General features: G+C 41.1%; 1 protein-coding gene across 1 annotated transcript; it reads right to left on the bottom strand.

The window, feature by feature from the left end:
- Nucleotides 1-4423: 4423 nt before the first annotated feature.
- OLIG1 (oligodendrocyte transcription factor 1) lies at nt 4424-8088 on the bottom strand. Its single transcript, XM_027826039.3, has one exon. It carries the CDS (start codon nt 6555-6557, stop codon nt 5874-5876), a length of 684 nt encoding a protein of 227 aa, XP_027681840.1. The 5' UTR covers nt 6558-8088; the 3' UTR covers nt 4424-5873.
- Between the last annotated feature and the right edge of the window lie 13424 nt (nt 8089-21512).

A 21512-nucleotide genomic window follows, 5' to 3' on the forward strand; every position in this document is an offset into this window, starting at 1 on the left:
TTAGACTCTGTGCGACTTAGCCAGAGGGCCAAGCCATTAAAGAACATCCTGATAAGGGCTGACAGGGGGCACCGTGAGGGAAGAGAGAGAGCAGGTTTGCACCCAGCCAGCAGGAGGCACTCATGAGAAGGGTGTTCACCTGTCACATAATGGTAATAGGCCTTTTAAGCCATCACTGTGGTCCACATATTCCTGCGGCAGCCAGAGGCCTATCCAGCCCCTGGCATAGTTTAGAGCAGCCTCCAGCATACCCTACATGCCATTGGCTGCTGAGACTAGCTCAGATGCAGTGTACATTGGCCTCACTATGACTTTTATTCACCTCTTACTGCAGTGGAGGAGCGGGAGGGCCATTGTGGTAACTATATGCCAGCCAGTGAACTTTTTGGCATAGGGGTTATTTCCCAGGGACCATTTCTACCCAATATAAATTCTGTTTACTATGCTAGGGCACAAAAGAGAATTGGGCCCTGGGTTTATTCTTTGGTAAGTTAACAAAGAAATTCAGTTACATTCTCCGCCCAGCCCGACCAAATTCCTTCAAGTATTTAGTACCCACTCCTGCCCATCAAAAAATATAGATATGTTCAAAGTTAGTGCTGCCCTTTGTCTCCAAATTAGCCAAACATCCCATCAGTCCTCTGGCACAGCAAGAATTAGGAAACAAAGCTCAAGCATTTAAACATCAACTAGTTTAAACATTTTTTTTTCTCCACCCTGTATCATCTACCATATTTTAAAACAATACTCCCATCCTTAAAGCGATGCCAACCAGTGCTGGTTTTGTGTTATGAAATACAAATTAGGAGCTAGGACAAGACCCACATGGTTAATTTTAAAGTTCATTTGAGTTTTACAACTGAGTGTTATGACCAATATTCCTCTTGCTTATACAGCTATGCACATGCTTTGTTTCAAGTGGTTTTAATTTGTTCAGGGTTAAAACCGAATATTGTGCATGTCTTGGAGATCTTTTGGAAAGCATCACTAGAAGGACAGGATTGTACCATGTTTAGCTGATGCTGTGAATTAGAAGAATCTATTCCTCTCCTTTCTTTATTCCAGTTTATTTTCTAAAATCTGCCATGAGGTTACAATGGAAGCTGTGGCTCTGTCATCCATTCTTGCATAGAAATTATGGAAAGAGGGAAGCTATTGATTTCTATTGCCAATGAGCAAATATAGAGGGACTTTAAGAAAGTACTGTCAATTTCTGTAGAAAGTTGCATGGGATGAATACATTTCTTATCCATGATGTGACCTATTTCAGCTAGCCTGTGTTCATCTTTTTGGATAATGGTGCTGTTCACTTCAAATGTCTGAGACCCTGGTCAGGTGAACCCATAGGGAACGAATAGTAGATAGAGTGGGAGTGTTTTCAGTCACAGCTCAAATAAACTTCTGGATAGCCCTATCCAAGATCAGAGATGTGATTTTTAGAAAGCCAGTGCATGCTCTGATTAACCAATAGCCTAACATCACAATCCTTAGTGTTTCCATGAAAATGTGAGCTACTTCCATCATCCCGACTGATCATATTACAGCATTTTCTTTCAGAATGAAAGCTTTTGTTCTCTTACCAATAATCAATAACCTGTAAAATGGGGAAAATTATACTTTCCCTCTTTTGTAGAGTGCTTTGAGACCTCTGGATAAAGAGCACGATACAATAGCTAAATAGTGTTGCTATTATTATTATTATAGTTATCTGCTAAATTTTGGGTAAAATAGTGGGGGTTTATTTCACAAGCTTTACTTATCTCATCAACTTTGCTGTCAAAACCATAGCAACATCATAGTAAGAAATACAGTCAGCTTGTAAAATTCTACTGTGAAATGCTTTTCGCAGGAGAAAGGTGATTAAAAACAGATTTACAAAAAAAGATAGCAAGTTTGGCTTTACAGAAATATTTGTAATTATTTATTGTCATAGAACCTGATCCTGCAGTCTTTACTCATGCAAATTCCCATTGGAGTAATGACTGCAAGATCAGGCCTGAAGACTTATTACTTTGAATGTGCTGTGACTAGAACTCTTGACTCTGAGTGGTGTAGTGGTCACATCCAGGTCAGTAGTGCACCTAATATCAGTAAGTGATTCTAGGCAGTGAGCGAATATCTTAGCAGTCATTTCACTTCTTCAATTGTTAGTGCCACCAAACATACAGACTTTACACTACCACCACACAAGTTGTGGAATAGTCATCTTAAAGCCTGGGAAGTTAGATATCACTTACTAGGTATGGCTGAGTCACTTTTTCATAAGTGCTCACAGCTTTAATTGGTATAGCTTTGTCAATAACTGGAAAGATACATTGACTAATGTGTTTCCATGTTGTTGTTACAAAAGATCTCTAATCTCTCTTTAAAAAACAAAAACAACAAAAAAAAGCAGGCTTTAACAAACTCAGAAATTGGGTAGGTAGGGTCCTAGGAGAAGAAAATCTAAGGGGGGGGGGGGAAGTTCAAGCAAGCTGGCAGTTTCAAAGAGACAATATTAAAAGCACAACTGCAAACTATCCCGATGCAAAGGAAAGATAGGAAGAATAGTCAGAGGCCAATATGGCTCCATCAGGAGCTCTTTAATTAACTGAAAATTAAAAAAGAATCCTATAAAAAGTAGAAACATGGATGAATTGCTAAGGAGGAGTAGAAAAGAACAGTGCAAACATGTAGGGACAAAATCAGAAAGGTTAAGGCACAAAATTAGTCACACCTAGTGAGGGACATAAAAAGGAATAAGAAGAGCTCCTTTCAGTACTTTGGGAGTGAGAGGAAGACAAAGGAAACCATAGGCCCTTTATTTAGTAGGGGAGGAGGGCTAATGACATCAAATAGGTTGAGGTGTTTAATGCCTATTTTGCTTCAGTCTTCACTAAAAAGGTTAATTGTGACCAGATAGCCAATACAATTAATATGAACAACAAGAGGGAAGAAATACAAACCAAAACAGGGAAAGAACAGGTTAAAGAATATTGAGATAAGTTTAGACGTATTCAAGTAGGCAGGGCCTTACGAAATTCATCCAAGGGTGCTGAAGGAACAAGCTGAAGCAATCTCAGAACCCTTAGCAATTATTTTTGAGAACTCATGGAGGATGGATGAGGTCCCAGGGGACTGGAGAAGGGAAAACACAGTTCCTGTCTTTAAAAAAGGGAACAAAGAGGACCTGGGGAATTACCTAACTTTGATACTTGGAAAGATATAATTTTTAATTGTTTAACAATTAATTTATAAGCACCTAGCGAATAATAGGATTATAAGGCATAACCAGCATGGATTTGTCAAAGAACAAATCATTGCCAAGCCAGCCTAATTTCCTTCTTTGACAGGTTTACTGGCCTAATAGGTAGGGGGAAACAGACATCTATCTTGTTTTTAGTAAGGCTTTCAAATTAGTCCCACATGACATGCTCATAAGCAAACTAATGAAATGGGGTCTAGGACAGGATTAGAATTCAAATTGGAGAACTGGTCTGAATTCAACAAGATGAAATTCAATAAAGAACTTTGCAGTTAGGAAGCAAATCAAATGCACAACTACAAAATGGAGAATAACTGGCTAGTTAGGTGGTAGAACTGCTAAAAGAGGATCTGGGGTTTTAGTGGATCACAAATTGAATGAGTCAACAATGTGATGCAGTTGTGAAAAAGGCCAATAGCATTCTGGGGTGTATTAACAGGAGTGCTGTATGTAAGACACAGGAGGTAATTGTCCCTCACTACAGGGCACTGGTGAGGCCTCAGCTGTAGTACTGCATCGAATTCTGGATGCCACACAAGTTGGCTAGAGTCTGGCAGAAAGCAACAAAAATGATGAAAGGTCAGGTTTTCTAAACCTATCAGGAAATGTTAAAAAAATTGGGCATGTTTAATCTCGAGAAAAGACGACAGGGAAAAGAGCTTGATAACCATCCTCAAATATGTTAAGAGTTATTAGAGAGAGGACTGATCAGTTGTTCTCCATATCCACTGAAGGCAGAACAAGAAGCAATGGGTTTAATCTGCAGCATGGGAGATTTAAATTAGAGATTAGGAAACACTTTCCAACTATAAGGGTAGTTAAGCTCTGGAATAAGCTTTCAAGGGAGGTTGTGGAAACCCCATCACTGGAGGTTTTTTAAAAACAGGTTAGACAGATGCCTGCCAGGAATGGGCTAGGTTTATTTGGTCCTGCCTCGGTGTAGGGGGCTGGACTCGATGACTTCTGGAGTTCCCTTCCAGCCCTCCATTTCTGTGATTCTGGATTCCCACTCATCTAAAGAAAATCCTAGATCTATCTTTGTTTGCAGGAACAAATTCTTAGTTATTTTATGCCCCAAACATAAAGTAAAAGTTTATCATTAATAGCTGTAACCAGGTAAATATTGTCAACTGGCTAAGACCATCTTGTTCAGTCATTAACAAGACCGCTGACAGGATACAGGGAAATTGTGATTTTTATTATGACTGTACATTTCCAAGTAAAAGGGTGACACAGTGATAAAACACTACAGTTAAAATATGCCATTAAAATAAACTACACAGCAACAAAAGAAGGAAAACCCATTCCCAGAAATAAGTGCATAAAAAAAAACCATCATAAACATTGCTTTTAAATGTACATTTCACTTGTATTAGTATACTATTGAGGATTCCTGTTCTTTGCAGTGTCTTTTAACTAATGTACAGGCTGGCTATGAAGAAACACTCTGCTTTCTTTACTTTTCAAAAACCTTTGTTTAAAAAAGTGTTTCAGAATTGACCTTGTCTATTCTTAGAAATCTGCAGTAATAACGCTGCCTCTGAAAGCATCATGTGGATTAACACAGTATGGGGCAGGGGAGCAACTTTTGCTTTCCTAAGATAGTGGTCCTACCTTATTTTCCTCTATTAGATCGAGTTAATTGATTATCTTCTCTGGGTAATGCATATCGTCAGGAACGCATTCTCTCCTTTTTAGTAAATTGTGGTACTTATTTGTGTTCAAGGTGGCATTATGTTTGCAAGCAACACTCAAATGTTGGTGGTTAAACCAATCTAGAAATATAATAAGCTGCTCCCCCGCACAAGACTTAAAAAAACCCCACCCTGTTTCAGTTCTAAAAATTCAGATCCCTAACGATGGAGGTCCCTTCCAGTCCTACATTTCTAGGATTCGAAATGATCGCGAGTAGGTAACAAGTTGGATTCTGCTTAGGTTACTGAAAGAGAAAATTACTGCATAGAAGAAGTACTGTCTCCTTTAAACCACTGCCTAGTACATACCTTTAACTCTACATATTGTTTAAGACCGGTTACTTTATTACCCTGACTGCTAGCTCAGTAAGCCAGGGTGCAGTTCCAGCTACAGTGATTAGATGCTCTCCTAGCTAAATAAAACGTGGTAGAAGATGCTCCGTTAAACGGATCTTTTCGGCATTGTTTTCCATATCTTCCACTCGGGTGGCCCAAGGATTCTGGCCTCTCCTCCCCCGTCACCTGTGGGACGCCTGCAGGGGCCATCGCCCCTAGAGCGGCGGCGAGGCCAGGGCTGGCGCACCCCACGCGAACCTCCCGCGGCTCAGGGGCGTGACCCGGCCAGGGCGGCCGAGCGGAGCCCAGCGCGGGTTCTCCCCGCCCAGGGGCTCTGGGAGCTCGCTCTGCCGCCTGGGTTCCGCTTTGAAAACAGGCCCTTGCAAACACGCGCCTTCAGGAGCACAGCAGGCCTGAGCCGCAGAGCGTCGCCCAGCGGCCCCTCCCCAAGGGGCAGCCAAGAGCCCGGGCCCGCCTTCCTCGCAGCTGCCCGGAGCGCACCGACACCCCCCCCCCCGGCGCTCCGGAGCCCGAAGCTTGCAGTCCCCGGCCTGGCACCCCACCCCGCGCCCCCTCGTCCCGCCGCCCCGCGCCTGCGATCACTTGGAGAACTGGCTCTGCACGGCGGCCAGGCTGAGGCTGGAGGGGATGAAGTGCGGGAACTTGCAGATCGCGCAGGTGCACAGGCTGGCGCCCCCGGCCAAATGCAGCTGGCTGCACTGCTGCTCCTCCAGGGACAGCGAGAGGTATTTGTTGGCGGACCGCAGGCTGTCCGGGTGGTTCAAGTTCCCCGGGGTGAGCAGCACAGAGCCCGGCGCAGCGAAGAGGGGCAGCCCGGCCAGCAGCAGCCTGGGCCCGGAGCCGCTCATCTCCCCAATGATCCGCCTGAGCTCCTGCAGCGAGCTGCCCAGCAAGAGGATGTAGTTCCTGGCCAGGAGCAGCGTGGCGATCTTGGAGAGCTTCCTGCCTGGGGAGCTCTGGCAGTGGGCTGCCGAGTAGGGCATGATCACCTCCCGCAGCGCGTCCATGGCCAGGTTCAGGTCCTGCATCCTCTTCCTCTCCCGGCTGTTGATCTTCCGCCTCAGCTGCTGCTGCTCCTTTTTCTGCTCTGTCTTGCCGCCGCCGCCTCTGGCACTGCCCAGCCCCTGCTGCTGCTCAGGAGCAGGCTCCGGCTTGTCATGCACTTGCTTAGGGAGCAAGGTGGAGGAGGGCTGCCTGTAGCCAACCAGCTCATACAGGGCTGTCCCCAGCTGCACCTCACCTGGGCGTTGTTGCCTCAACATGGTCCTCCTGCTGCGTTCAGACGAGGCGGCACACCTTCATAGCGAGGGCTGGGGGAGGGCCTGACGGGCAGCTGCAGCGTGCACACGAACACAGGGCTGGCCTTCGCGCTAGACTCACGTTACCGAAGGTGGCCCCGGTGGGTAGGAACCATTTGCCGCGAGGAGCTTGTCGCTCAGGTCTGGGGAAGGGACTGATCTAGCCGGGGCCCTTTAAATCCATTTCTCCCACTTTGGGCAAAAGGATGGCAGTGGGCAGCCAATGGGAGTGCAAAGCTGGGCAGAGACGGGCTCTCATTGGTTGTCGCCTGCTGCGGGGAGGAAGAGTTGCACTTACAATAAACTTCTTCTTGTTTGCCAAGGTTTGCTCGGCAGTTCTGCGGCCCAGGAGCGCTGCCATCCCCGAGCCCATTTCCCTCCCACGGGCTCCTCTGCTTTGCCAGGCACCTTCCTTTGTTATTTGAGACACTCTATTTTCTCCCTATATTTCTCCCCGTTCCCCTCCTGGGCTCTGACTGCTTCCAAGAATTTTAATGTCTGCCAAGGGATTGAAAAGAGAGTTTATTTCTGAACTGACTCTCCCTTTCAGAGCACATAAAGCAGTGTCTGGTTTGTCTTTTTCTTTGCTCCATAGCTCCTTTTTAAAAAGCCTTTCAGGATTCCCTCTTCCTCCAGTTGTTGTTGTTGTTATTAGAGATGGGCTGTCTTCCCCCCGCCCCCAAAAAAACAAAACAAAACAAAAAAACAACAACAGAGAGTTGGGACCAACTGCAAAATTTGGATGGTGGATGAAATACCCCCTCTCAATTCTTAGATCCAGAATTTTTGCTCAGGCCCATCTCTACTTACTGAATTAATGTTTTCCTTTGAGTCTGTGTATTTCTTAAATATGCATTGTTGTAGCTGTGTTTTGTCCTAGGATATTGGGGAGACAAGGTGGGTGAAGTAATATATTTATTGGATCGTCTGTTGATGAAAGAGACAAGCTTTTGAACTACACAGAGCTCTTCTTCAAGCTGGAAAGCCTGTCTATGTATTAGATAGACAACTGAGCAGCCAAACTGCCTCTAAGTTCTCAGTTACCTTAGTGATACTTCACAGCTTTTGTATGGCATACTGGTCATTCTGTAGCCACCGTTTAAGACTAGCAGTTTAACAGTTGCATAAAAACAGAAATAGATAAGTAGATTTCACATATTCTACGAATCATAGTAAATTTTCATTGGTTTTAATATAAGAAATATGAATGTAACCAACAATTGGGACAAAATATGACATTAATTCTTTGTATTTTCAACTAAAATTAAATGTAATGTGGTGAACCTAGATATTCCCCTACTACAGTTTGATCTGTAGTGCACTGAACTCAACGAGAGTCTTTCCATTGATTTCTGTGGACTTGGGATCAAGCCCTTAATGCTGTTAAAGGAATGGAAGGGGGGGAGAGAAAAAAAAAAAGCAGTGGAAGCCAGTGTATCTGATGAGAAGAAATATTTAATGGAAGAACAGTTCTACTTTTTAAAAAAATGTGTTTACTGAGAATAGGCTTTAAAGACATTCATTTCTAGGTCACCTGTTCAGATTCAGCCCAGATCATCAGTGAGGAAAAACTCATTACTCTCTGAAAGTTATTCATCAATAGGAAATGAGTCGGTGGGCTCAATGAATGTTCCCTTTATATGTATGTGTGTGTGTATATATATATATATATATTTTTTTTTCCTGGTGCAGAATGAATAGCTGCAAGAGCACAACTTATGTGCTGGGAAAAGAAGTACACAAAGTCAAGGATATGTTTATTGACAAAGAGAGTCTGTGCTTCTATCAGAAGTAGTAATGAAGTGGAAGTCCAGCCTATGTAGGTATAGCTTTCGGGAGACAAACATGGAACACAGAGTGATGTGTTAAAGGGTTCTTGTAGGAACCGCTTACTAAAATTCTGCCACACTACTGAAAGACAGGTTGGGATCATTTCCCTGTCGTCAAAAATTTTCCCCTGTAGCTCATAAAAATACTTCTAAAGAGCAAATGTTGCTTGTGGAACAGATAACAGAGCTCCAAATGTATCCTTGAAATACTTATGGGGAAAAAAAGAGCTGTGGACATCACTTCTGCCCCTATTTCAAATTACCCAAGTAAAACACGGCCCGCTGTTGGCCGTCTGCTCAGCATACTTTTCAGGTGCAAAGTAAAATAATTTCCAGCAAAAGGCACTTCATATGTTTTTGCGCCAATGCTGTTGCTTCCCGCCTTGCTTGTGAGGAAATATTTTTGTTTCAAAGGGGAAAACTGATTAATAGAGCCTCCAGTCTCTCAGCCATTTTTTGTGAACACGCACAGGGAAAGCACATCTGAAACACGCATATATTGGGCACCTGATTTTCAATAGTATTTTGAAAATAGAAATATTCTCCACATTACCCCAGTACGTCTTACAAAAATATGTACATCAACTTAACTTCATATATTGGATAAAACCAAGAAGCTTTGTACACTCTAGAAAGGATTGGAAGAAGGTATCAAAGAGGCTTCTGCCTCCGAAATTCATGCTGTTAGTCTTTTGTTGGATGAACTGGCCATGAAATTGATGGACCTGCTTTGGACACAGTCAGAAAACATGTCAGGGTATTGACTAAGAGTCCATGTACTCAAAGCACTGAAACTATGGTGACTCTTCCCCTAGGATCATTTCTATAAGGTGGATTGATTAAAGCCCACACTTTGTGATGCTGGTAGAAATGACCACTTTAAACTCCATAGGAGTTAATATTTCCAGAAGAGTTAATATCTCTTTTCCTGTTCTGGTAATATGAAGAGGATGGAAATAGTCATACTGAAAAAGCTCTGTGCCAGCCCTCTCCCAAGCCCTGCCATAGGGAGCATATCAGGGAAGGGTGTGTGACTAGAATGCACCACACTCCAGCTATTCTCACTTGGCAGATGACCCACAGGAGGCCATTTCAGCCAGAACATAAGTTAGAGCAGCCCCTAGGCTAACATGCGCCAGGGCTGGGCAGGCCCTCAGCTATCCCAATGATACAAGGAGTGCAACAATGGCTTAAAGCTACCTTTACTGCTGCCCTGCTCCCTTACAGTTGCTACACCAAGCCCATCAATGGAGGAACAGGGAATCAGTGGCTCTGTTTTGTAACCAACTCCTCCTCTCTTCCCATCTGATTCTCTGACCAGAGGCGCCATTGTCAAGAATGGGGCAGAAATTAAATCCTTTTTCTGCTTGTACCAATTGAAGTTAGGGAGGGAGAACATTTAGAATGTACACAAGTTTCTTCATCCCCTTCCTCCTCCTCTTCCTGTTTCTAATTTTTCCTTTCTCCAGTGATTTATTATTGATGATTATTTGTATTGCAGTAGAGCCGCGAGGTCCAAATCATGTCAGGACCCTACTGTGCTAGATACTATACAGGCATGCGCGCGCACACACACACACACACACATCCATTCTCCTTTCTCTTCTTTGGAAAGATAATGTTGATAGTAATTCAGTATAACACACCAGTCTCAAAGCTGTTGAATTACTGCTTAGACTTCTTTAATAGGAAAGACTTTGATAGGTTTTTTCCATGAAAAAAACATTTTAAAACTCAAGAGCGGTTCAATTTCTGAAATTCAATCCTCGTCCTTTTAAGACTAAATAAAACAAAACCAAGGAGGGAAGAGAGAGAGAAATAGCAGAAAAGAAAATGCAATTCCTCTCTCTGACTCTCTCACATTTGCAGTGTAGCTGCTGGAAATCACAGTCATAGCACTTGGTCAGCCTTTATCAGAATTGTTTATAGGTGCAAGGGTGGATTTGTTGTGCCTGGCTAAGCTGGACTCCTATTAGACAGAATGCAAGCAGAAAAAGATGGGAAATAGGGGAAATGACACATAAGAAATGGGGTAATAACAGGAACCTCATATTTACATCACAGGTGTTGCATAGGATGTTGAACTTGATGAAGGTGGTGATGTCATCTTGTTCTCTCTTCTTGTTCAGTCTGGTCAGAACATCTTTCAGGATTAGGACAACCTATGGTGATTGTGATGTGAGAGAGGAAAGGATTTCTGGGGCTCCCCTGCCCCCAGTCTCACTTCTGATGGGGAAGGGAAGACAGCTGTAAAGCTACTGTTGGTGGTGCAACTTCTTCTTTTGGGACTTCCCTTTCCCCGCCTGCTGCTGCCACCACCAGTCAGGTGAACAGCTTAAGGGAATGTGGTGAGGGGCAGAGGGGAGAACAATTGATGGATTTGGGTGGGGGATGGAGTGTGAGAAGCAGCTAGTAGATTTGAGTGGTTTGTAGTGGTGAACTCCACTGACTTCAGTGAAGTTACTCCTGAATCTCACCTGTGTAAGTGAGAGTAGAATCATGTTCACCATCTATAACGGCCATAGGCAACCTGTGTAAGGGTTCTGTGATGGGGCAGAACTGTTGCACAACAGTCTAATGCTACCTTTTGTTCACACCAACTCCCACCAAGACATACTGTAGGGTGTGTTTCTGGGTTTGTGTACATATTAATATAAAATACATATACTGTATAAGTCAACCTACCTTTCATTGTCTGGGAGGGAATCCAAGATGATGAAAAGGCACCAGAAGAAGATCTGATGCTAATTATTCAGACAAAATGCATGTAGTTAGTAAAGCAGAAGCCAGTTATTTCCCTTCTTTGATCAGAGCAATATGTTGCAGATGAGCAACAGACTAACATACAGCTTTTGATAGCAAGAGGATTGAGTTTTGAAAGTTCACAGAATAGATTGTATTTTCCAGCAAACAGGTTCTTCAAATCCCATAGCTAGTATTTAGAAAATTTGATTTTTTTTACATGAAGTTTCAGATTAACATTCCGTCTTCAAGATGCATTTATATGAACACAGTAGTAATCCAATGAATCAGCTGAAAATTATTTCCTGATCAGATCACATCAGTTATTGGTTTTTATTTTAAATATGGCTATTTGAAAACCATATACTTATACTGAGAACATTTTTTATTTTGCCACAGGCATCAGTAGCTTCAAAACCCACACAAATAGAAAGTTTAAAGCAAGAATATTTTACTCCTGCAACAATTAACTACATTCTCCTAATATAAAATGTCTTAACATAGTCCAATAATATACATAGGAATCTACTTTCTCTTTCTTCTACTGAAATCCAATATGACAAGGCAATTTTGCAGAAAGAAAAATAAAATGAATAAAAATAAAGGTGGCAATTCCTTTTTCTTCATAAACAAACAAGTTTAAACTAGACAATAAAATGTTCACTCTAACTTCAACATAATTGGAAATAAAAATTGCTCCTCACTAGAAAAATACGTGTTGAGTCTCTCTTAAGTCAGTAGCCTAAGCCAAATGCTGTAGAGGCTTACACTGATACAATAAAAAGGGACAATTTGCTTGGAAGGCTGTGGCTAATTTAGAACACAATGCCCAATGTCACGGTCAGTTTTGTTGCAAAAAATTGGCAGTTTAACTCAGAGTCTCAGTCAGCCCGAAAAGATGTGAGTGATTCTGGCTGAAACAGCTTTGCTTATTGGATGTTCCAAACTGTTAAAACAAGCCCTTTCATAGTGATACATGGCCAAGTGTGTTCAAAGAAATGAGGGGGAAAAACAAAGGTAGCTCTGAAGTCATTTCCCTGCACTGAATCCAGCCATCCGGTTTCACTCTTTCCCCATTGAATGGACAGAATGCAACAGGAAGAACAGGAATGAAAGAGAACAAACAGGCCGAATGTACTGGCAGAGAGACTAGAGAGAGAGGGAAGACAGGGGCAGCTAGATGCTAAACTTCTATTCTTTGTTCTTAGAAAGGAATGAATGATTAATTATAGAAATCCAAGAGGTAATAAATGTGCCTAACTGAAGTACTGTGGCCAAGTTCCTAGAACACCTGCAATAACAGTAGTCTGTGTAAATCAAAGTACTTCTCTCTTTATGGAGAGTAGACAGGATACAGGGAACAGAAAGATACTGTTCAAAACTTCACCTGGTTTGCTTTCTGCTGGCTTGAAATCCTTGTCATCTATCCTTGTCTGCTTTCTTTCTGTGGGAAGCAAAACCCCAGTCAGCTAAGGAAGAAACCAGGTTATTCCAAGTGCCTAAAGAGGGTTGGATCAGGCTCTGACATGACTAAAGAATGTAATTTTACTAATACATCTAAAATTGCTTCCCAAATCAATGTTTGTATTTAAAACAATTTTCTTAATGAAACATATGAAAACAAGTATTTAATATGCAGTATTTAATCCACAAACATCTATACTGTGTAGGTTTCAGAGTAACAGCCGTGTTAGTCTGTATTCGCAAAAAGAAAAGGAGTACTTGTGGCATCTTAGAGACTAACCAATTTATTTGAGCATGTAGCTCACGAAAGCTCATGCTCAAATAAATTGGTTAGTCTCTAAGGTGCCACAAGTACTCCTTTTCTTTTTATCTATACTGTGTAAGTATTACAGTTAGGATTTTCAATATAGCCTAAGGAAATTAGGTGCGTAAATCCCATTACAGTTTCAGTGGGATTGGGTGCTTATCTCCTTTACGCCCCTTTTGAAATTCCATCCTACAACACTGTGGCCCACAGTTCAGCAAGGTACTTAAATAATTGCCTATCTTTAAGCATGTGAGTAGTTCCATGGACATCATTGCTTACAAATAGGCACCTGGTTAAATACCTCGCTGAATTGGAGCTTTAATGAAGGAAGGTTCAAACATTTTTCACAGAAGGGTAATAAGTTACAAACAATAACCGTTCAACTATTTAAAGAAGTGATATCTATAAAATCTACTAGGCTGGAAAACCTGTAGTTGATGGAGTTAAACAAGACCCAATTAGGGCTTAATTAATCCCCCACTGCTCAGGTTCATAAACATGGAAGCTCCCAAGTGGAGAGTTGGATCCAAATTAGCTCATTTTGTGTCTTGTTTCACTTTTAAAGTCTAACCCCTTTCTAATGTGACCGATTTTTCAGACCTCCCATCCTCATGTGTCTGAACTGTGTTCTCTCTTACATGTGCGATGTCTTGGATCAGACCCTGACATACAGTACTGATTTACTGTAAGTGTTAATCGTTTAACTATGTAGAATCTTACAGTGGCAATTAGGCAATTAGGTAGCATAAATCACATGTAATTACAGAGAAAATACATTATTGCTTCTATCTTCCTCCTCCTAGCAGCGTTTACATGGTATACTCTGTATGGTATTTGCGTATTTCCAAGCTGCCGAGTGGAGAGAAGAGATGTTGCCTCTGCACCCCCTGACTAAAAAGGTTGGAGTCACAGGAAGGGAGAGTCAATCAAACCTTCCCTGAAGTCCTTAATAAATCCATCACTTCTTGCACCCCGGCTGGGCCTGGTACAATGTCTCTGATTGTTTGTTTTTCCCTTGTCCTCAGAATTTTACATTTAACCATTGTAGGCCTGATATTGTGAAGTGCTGAGACTCTCAACTCCCATCAATATCAACAGGAATTTGAACTGAACAGCACGTTGCAAGATCAGTCCTTGTGTGAGTTTGGTGTTTGTGAAAGAGAAAATATACTAGTGCATCATTTCTGTGCTCAATGCTAACAGCACAGCTCTGCCTATGCACCATAGTCCTAACGTATGACACTTCTGTAGCATTCCTGGCCATATCCTGAGCTTCAAATCATACAGGGAAAACTGGCCTCTCCGAGATGCTCTGTAGTTCCTTTCCCTTGCCGTGCTACCATTGTTGTCAATGGGCTTTCTAATCACAGAGAGAGGTGCTGAGTGTGCAGTAGAAATTTGTTCTTTGAACAGGAGAGACTCTGGCCCAGATTTGGAAAGTATTTAAAGTGTCGCTCCACTTAGTGTTGCAAAGCCCTAGCAACTTGGACAGCTATGTCCTATTTTCAAATGTGACGTAAGCACTTAGGAGTGTAAATTTCATTGAAAGTCAATGGGACTTAGGCTCCTAAGGCACTTTTAAAAATAGGACTTAACTATCTAAATCTTTTAAGCCTTGCAACACTGAGTGGAGCAATGCCTCAATCACCTTTAAAAATGTGGGCTTTTGCCCTATATACAGGCATTTTGTAATGTGCACAAATTCCCTCCAAGAACTGCAATCGGACTATTATGGGGAGAAGGTCTTTGGGATAACAAACCAGATAACCAAAACATTTTAAATAAAAATGCAATGAAAAAATCCATATTCTTTTCATGAACATGTACCAAGAAGGATTTGATAGAGTATGGAAAATAATGAATGCACCAAATTGCTAAAATCACCAACACCACATTGCTGCCAAGTGCACTCTGTGGGTTTCCTAGTAGTTGTCCCCCAGAATGCAGTGCACAGCTCCCACTCTCTACCAGTAGCTGACTCTCTGAGGTTTGTCCTCACAGTGAGGCCATGGCATGTTTGCATATGAGACACATTGGTGATGGATAGATTACTTACCAATCTTCACAGGGATAAGTATGACTTCACTAGTCGGATGCAATATATAAAATTTCCCCAAAACCAGAAGCATAAAGCAGCAAAACTCACATTCTTGATGTATTTCTTATTGAATTGACTATAAGATATTAGACTTATATACTGTTTGGTATTAATTAGCTTCATATAATCATTCAGAATGTAGCCAGATTGGGAAATAATGGGTAGTCTTATTTTTTCTTTGCTTTTGTTTTTTTTATTGTGTGTGCCTGTGTATGTAATGTATCAACAGTATATATGCACATATATAACACTTATGTACACATGCATTCCTTCTCTGTGTGTATATTACACACACATACTAGAGAAAATAAATATTTTATTAGAAAGCTTGTTGGGCTTACCCCACCTGTTTTTGTTGGGGGTTTTTTTGCAAATTTTGTTGCATCACTTGGGTATTCAAGTTTGTATATTTGCAAAATGAAAATAAGGGTGTGTGTGTGTCTGTGTAAAATGCTAAGATGAGAAGGAGCTGATTTTTTTTTTTTGTATGTGACATTATGACTTAGTAGCACCAGATGTTATATGTTAATGATAGAATGAAAATTGACAGTGGCTGGAAACTACTTCAGGGGAAGCTTTTTCCAGCATCGCAAAGAGCTGTCATTTTGCAATGTAGAGAAATAAAAAACATGTTAAACTTCTTCTCCTGAAGCGTTTGGTTATTCTGCTGAGAGCAGAATTCTTCTGGCTAAATTAACAATAGTGTATTACAGGAAGAGGAGTGATTTTTAGCAGTTTCATATTTCAGATGATTGATATGTAAAGCAAACAATACCAGGGGGACAGCATGGCATAGCACAGTACGCAAACCTCATACAGAATATAGACCAATTTGGTATAATAATTAGCAGCCACTGCACCATATGAGGCCCAGAATTCTACAGTAAACATGAATTACCTCTCCCTTATACTTAGCGAGATCAATTCAGCCAAAATCACCTATGGCCCTGATATAGTAGATCATGTGGATTAGTTCTCATTGTATCCTACTTTAGCAAGTCTTCATTAGGGGATAAACAGAAAATTTTAGTTTTCCATCTACAATAAACCCACATTTCTATTGTGTATTTTTTACTTTTGATAAAGGTGTCTGGAGTATGTCATCTTTTGCGTGTATTTATAAATATGAATACAAATCCAAGTGAATAAAAATTATTGAGCCAGAAGGCACTGATTTACTAAATGTAAATGTGTGATATCTGAAAGCAGTTAACAGGATATGCTAGTGCAGTGGTAGTGGTCTCAGGGAATGAGTTGCTTCTGTCTCGTTGGCCTGGGCTGCTGATATCTCAAGGAGCAAGAGAAGACCTCAACAAGCTGGCTTCACTCTTCGCCATTCTATGATGGAGCAAATCTTTAAAGTGTGCCAGGCCAGCTTATTGAGAAGGCACGAAAATTCAAGCACCTCATTCTCTTTGCATTTGTGGATATCAAGGAAGCCTTTTGACTCTGTTGACAGGAAGTTGCTTTGGCTGATCTTGAAACATGCAGGCCTCTCTGACAAGCTCTGTAGAATGTTCCATCTTCTGTATGGTCACAACTCAAACTGCAGTCTTGTAAAAGGGAAAAGAACTGCCTTATTTTAAATTAGATCGGGTGTTTGGCAAGGATGCATTCCACCCCAGAAGTTTTCAATGCCATCGTAGATTATGTGCTTGATCAGACACGAAGTAAATGCATGTTAGGCATACACCTTCATGATGATAACCTCATCAATGTCAGCTTTGCCAACAATATAGCACTAGTTATTGAATCAATGGGTGAGTTGGTATGGGGCATTTAAAGCTCTGGAAAACTCAATGGGAAAAGTTGGCCTGAATCAAAATTCTTCTTTTGGTGATTTTGAACCTGCTATGGGCTCCAGCATCTTAGTGGGCAACCACCTAGTTGAGACTGTTGATAACAAGGGCTGCCCAGAGATAGGACTTGAAGCTCACAATGCAAAACCATCATCAGTAATGGGGTGCCTCGTCAATAATGTCTTTTTGCAAACCAAACATCCTGATAAGTAGAGAGATGAAGCTGAAGATATATGGTGCCACAGCAATCAGTATCCTGACTCATGGGACTAAAACCTGGCTCCTTACTGTCAAGACTGAAAAAAAATTGGTCACCATCCAAATGAAGCATCTTCAGATGACTGAAAATATCAAATGGTATGAATTCAAGTTGAATGAAGAGATCTGTTTTCTGACTAACCAAGTCCTGATCCTTCAAACAATCACCAATACTCTCTAAGGTGGTATGGGCATCTGCATCAAATGCCTACGAATTCCCTGTGAGAATCCTCTTTGGCTTTGACCCAGTGAAAGCAGGAGGGGAAATCCCCTACAGAAGACCTTACACCCCTTTAGGCATCAAAGGCATCGTAACTTGTAACAGACCAGATTTGGCTCAGGACAGAACATCATGGAGGTGCATAATTCATTCAGTGACTTCTATGCTGTCCAAGCCACAGCGTGAGAACGGACCATCCAATCATCTTAGTGGTGAAAAATGTTTTAAACAAGGTCTGTAGAATGTAGTAATAATAATAATTAAAAAGTTATTATTGGTGTTTAGTCCTTTACCTTGTCAACACTCAATCTAGGTATCCGGAGACTGTATGTTGTTTAGGCCTGATCCAGCACCCATTGAGGTCAATGGAAAGTTTCTCATTGACTTCAAAGAGTGCTGGAACAAGCCCACAGTGGGGTGTATGTTTTGAGGGAAGGGAAGAAAGGGTTAATTTAGCAGTTAACCATAGAGTTAGGATTTTACTTCATGAGTTACCAGAGACAGAATAATGGACATCCAGGATTTGAAATCCACCCACCCCTGAGACGTGATTCAGATCTGTGACTTTTGTTGATTCTTTGGTAGAGGTGTAGGAGTTTTCTTACTCTGAACCCCTGAAATCTGAGGGTGTTCAGATCCAGTCTCTAGTTTGGAATAATGATTTTATGGGTTTTGGTACTTCAACCTCAATTACATTAATGACAACGTGAAACCTTTTAAAAATGTTACCCAGTTAAAAATCACAGGTTGACTCCTTTAACACAATGTTTTTTCTCATAAATTGACTGTGACAGTAAATCAGTTTAAAGACAGAAAGGCCCTTTTATCTTGGGACAAACCCATGCTAGAGACAAACATTTGTCAAGCGTGACAAACTTTTCAGCACTGTTGTAGCTAGTAAGGTTTCATCACTGTATGTGTCCAACATGTATCAGTTTTTAAAAATCAAGAAAACCCGCTATCAGAAACCACACTGTAAAGTACCTACTAGCCAATCCATCACATGGCTGCTGAACTCAATTGTAGCGTGGTTTATAACCATGTTATGTGTAGACCCATCCCGTTATAACCATATTTGGCTGTAACCATTCTCAAACTGTTTGAAACATAGGCCCTAATTCTGCCTTGGGTTCTCCCCAGGCAGAGGGATCCATTGACCTAATTACAGGGTCAAGGCCTTATTGTAAGCCATTGAGAGTACTGGACCTAAAAGACAAGCCCAGTATCAAAATGATAATATGCAGGGCATCTATGTCTATAGAGAGATAAAATAACGTTCCACTGGTCTAAGATTTTGCTCCTTGACCACAGTTGGTTGCTGTCAGTAAGCGTCTAATTTCCTTCTGTCACCAGCACCCTATATGAGGCCGGCATTATTTTCTAAGAACAGGCATACCATCTCAGCAAGATGCTAATTCTGTCCTGGAGCAGGCCAAGTGAAAGAGACTTTGGAGATAGTTTTTAGTTGCTGAAGATGGAGGGTTGGCCATTGAAGATGGGCTTTGGTAAGGGTTTTGCTCTACATCTTTCAACATAGTGTGCAGTCTTTTTATCTAGTGACAGACAAGGACTTTTAAATGTCATGGAGTTTGGTTTCTTTTGTAATGGAAGCAATTGTATATATTCTCAAGTTTTAATTTGTCCATTTTTTGAAAACATGTATCTAATATATAACTTTCCCACATCGGAAGAGGAAAAAGTAGCAGCTATAAGTTAAAAAGAGAAAAGCCTACCTCTGACATGGGCAGGAAAGGAAAAGGCTGCTGTGAATTATTGGAGGCACCATCAAACAATATTCATCTGCAAGCCCGAAACAATCTATATATTTGTTCTAGCATGATGTAAGGCCCTGATCTGAAAGACGTATGCCTGTGCTTAGCACTGTGAGTAGAGCCACTGAAGTCAGTGAGACTGCTCCCAGTGCTTAAAGTTAAGTATGTGTGTAAGTTTTTGAAGGATCAAAGTCAAGTTAGATGCAAGTGTCTGAGATTTACTTGGGCAGCTGCCAACCTCCTGTATCATGTAGTATACAGTGAAGACAGCAAAACTCTCATGATATTATCTACGGTTAGATTTTATCAGAATCTTACATTACCCTTTTTTTAATGAGAAAAATGTGGGCAGCAAATACTGGTTGAATACCAATGACCCAGCACAATGAATTTCTTCTCCCTGAGAAGATGGCATTTTGAAATCTCATCAGTACATAATTTCTCTCATACTGTTTCCCAGCTGTAGTTTGTAATGATGTAAAGTTATCTAAAAGAACAAAGAGAAGTAACAGTAGATATTTAGATCATGTTTTGATGGCTTTATGTAGTTCCCCCCCCCCGCCCCCCCCGCACTGAGGAATCATGCCATTTTTTAAGTAATAATATTTGAGTTGGAAAGAAAAAAAGCCAAGGAATAACCATATTAAAAATATAGATTCATTGCTGAAGAGCAATTGTGCTGTTTTTTGGCAGTTGCAGGTGACAACCCTAACCAGTCTCCATAAGCAGATGAGAAGTTTATAGGCTGTTAATAAACTGTAACCAATCAGTGAATGCTGGCTGATTGTGTTCAAGCTGTTTGGGGCCACAGGTCCTTGGGAGAGCTTGCACTTGCTCTGTCTTTATTTCAATATAGCAGAAACATTAAAGCATGTGGCAGACTCTTGATGTTTGTTATAGTGAATAGACATATGTCCCTCACACTAGCATGTAGAATATCTAATTAAGTTACACAATGATAGCTTATACCCAGGGGCAGTTGCAAACAAGACACTGTCACACTCTTAGGAATACAAACAAAATGAAAATTGGCTCTTAATACATTATAATGAATATATTTTCAACACATTAAACTTCATTAAACACATACAAAAAGGCTGAACTGATCTTTGCTAATATAATTTTATAATTATTTATTTTGCAAAAGTGTTGTATAGTTAGGATTAAGGACAATTTTGTTAATTAACTGCTGATATTTTTTCCTCTTTAGTTGTCTCAAGAAATGAAATCTTTATTGTATATTTATGTAATCATAGATCAATCCACAGTATTGCAGTTCCTAAAGGCTTCTTTTAAGAATAGTGTCTTGGTTTTGTAGAATGTGTATGTTGTTGATTCAAAAATGTGTGTGTGTGTGTCCCAGACCACCTTTTTCATTAGTAGTTTTACACACTTATAAAAAAAAAAAGAGAAAGCCCCTCCAAATCTGAATGGTGGTTGTAATTATTTTCTAATACTGTGGATAATATTGGAGAACAAGTTGTGCTATCATGGATTTGGGGTCCAGTTCTGCCACCCAATGACTAAGGTTTGATCTGTGCACAGTTTGTAGTGAGATTGTTAGTCAGGGGTGTGATTTTTTTAAAAAGTGGTATAGCCCCTAGCATGGATGCAGTTACACCTGTATAAAGTTGCCTTCTATTCGTATAGATTATTCCTCTCCCTGTATGGTCATAAGCACGTTACCAGTATAACTGCGCCCACACTTGGGAGCTATACTACTTTACATGGGTATAGTTAAAGTGGTATTACTGTTGCGTGTTGACAAAGCCTCAGAGGTAGGAACTCCTAATGCTAAAGTTTCTTTTTTCTTTTTCTTGTTTATTAATGTGTCCAAATAGACCAAGTACATTGTAATACACAAAGTAAGTTAAGAGGGTCAGGATAATGGGAGGGTACTGGAAGTGACCTATCTATCTTCAGGGCCTTTCTTAAGCACAGACCTCTTAAAAAGGCTAGGGTGGCCTGAGATTTCACACATACCTTAATTGTGAGGCACTGTTCTGATACCTAAAGTAGAAATGCAGATTGCTCCCTCTTTCCAGACCGAGGCAATCACTTCCATCTCCTCTCCACCCTCTTCAAAGACAAGAGCCAGGAAGCAACTCCCTGAACATAGGATTTCCTTCTTCCTTAATCTGACTCTATTCAGCTCTGCTCCTTAATTAACTAAGAGGTTATTACTTAGGGATGGATCCTGCCATCTCAGTGCAGCCAAGATCTGCACTAGCATCAGTGCTAGGACTGAAGAGAATAGCAGTTCAAGTCACGAGGAGCTTTCATGGCACAGTGGTAAGAACATCGGAGCCCTGTCCACTCTAGCATTTCCATCATTAGTGGCTATGGTGCGTCTGCACCGTTGCTGAAAAATGCATAGTGATTTTCCCTGTGGAAATGCACCCTACTTGACCCAAAGCATTTGTAACATCC

This window comes from Chelonia mydas, chromosome 1, assembly GCF_015237465.2.
Source record: "Chelonia mydas isolate rCheMyd1 chromosome 1, rCheMyd1.pri.v2, whole genome shotgun sequence".
NCBI classification, from domain to species: domain Eukaryota; kingdom Metazoa; phylum Chordata; order Testudines; family Cheloniidae; genus Chelonia; species Chelonia mydas.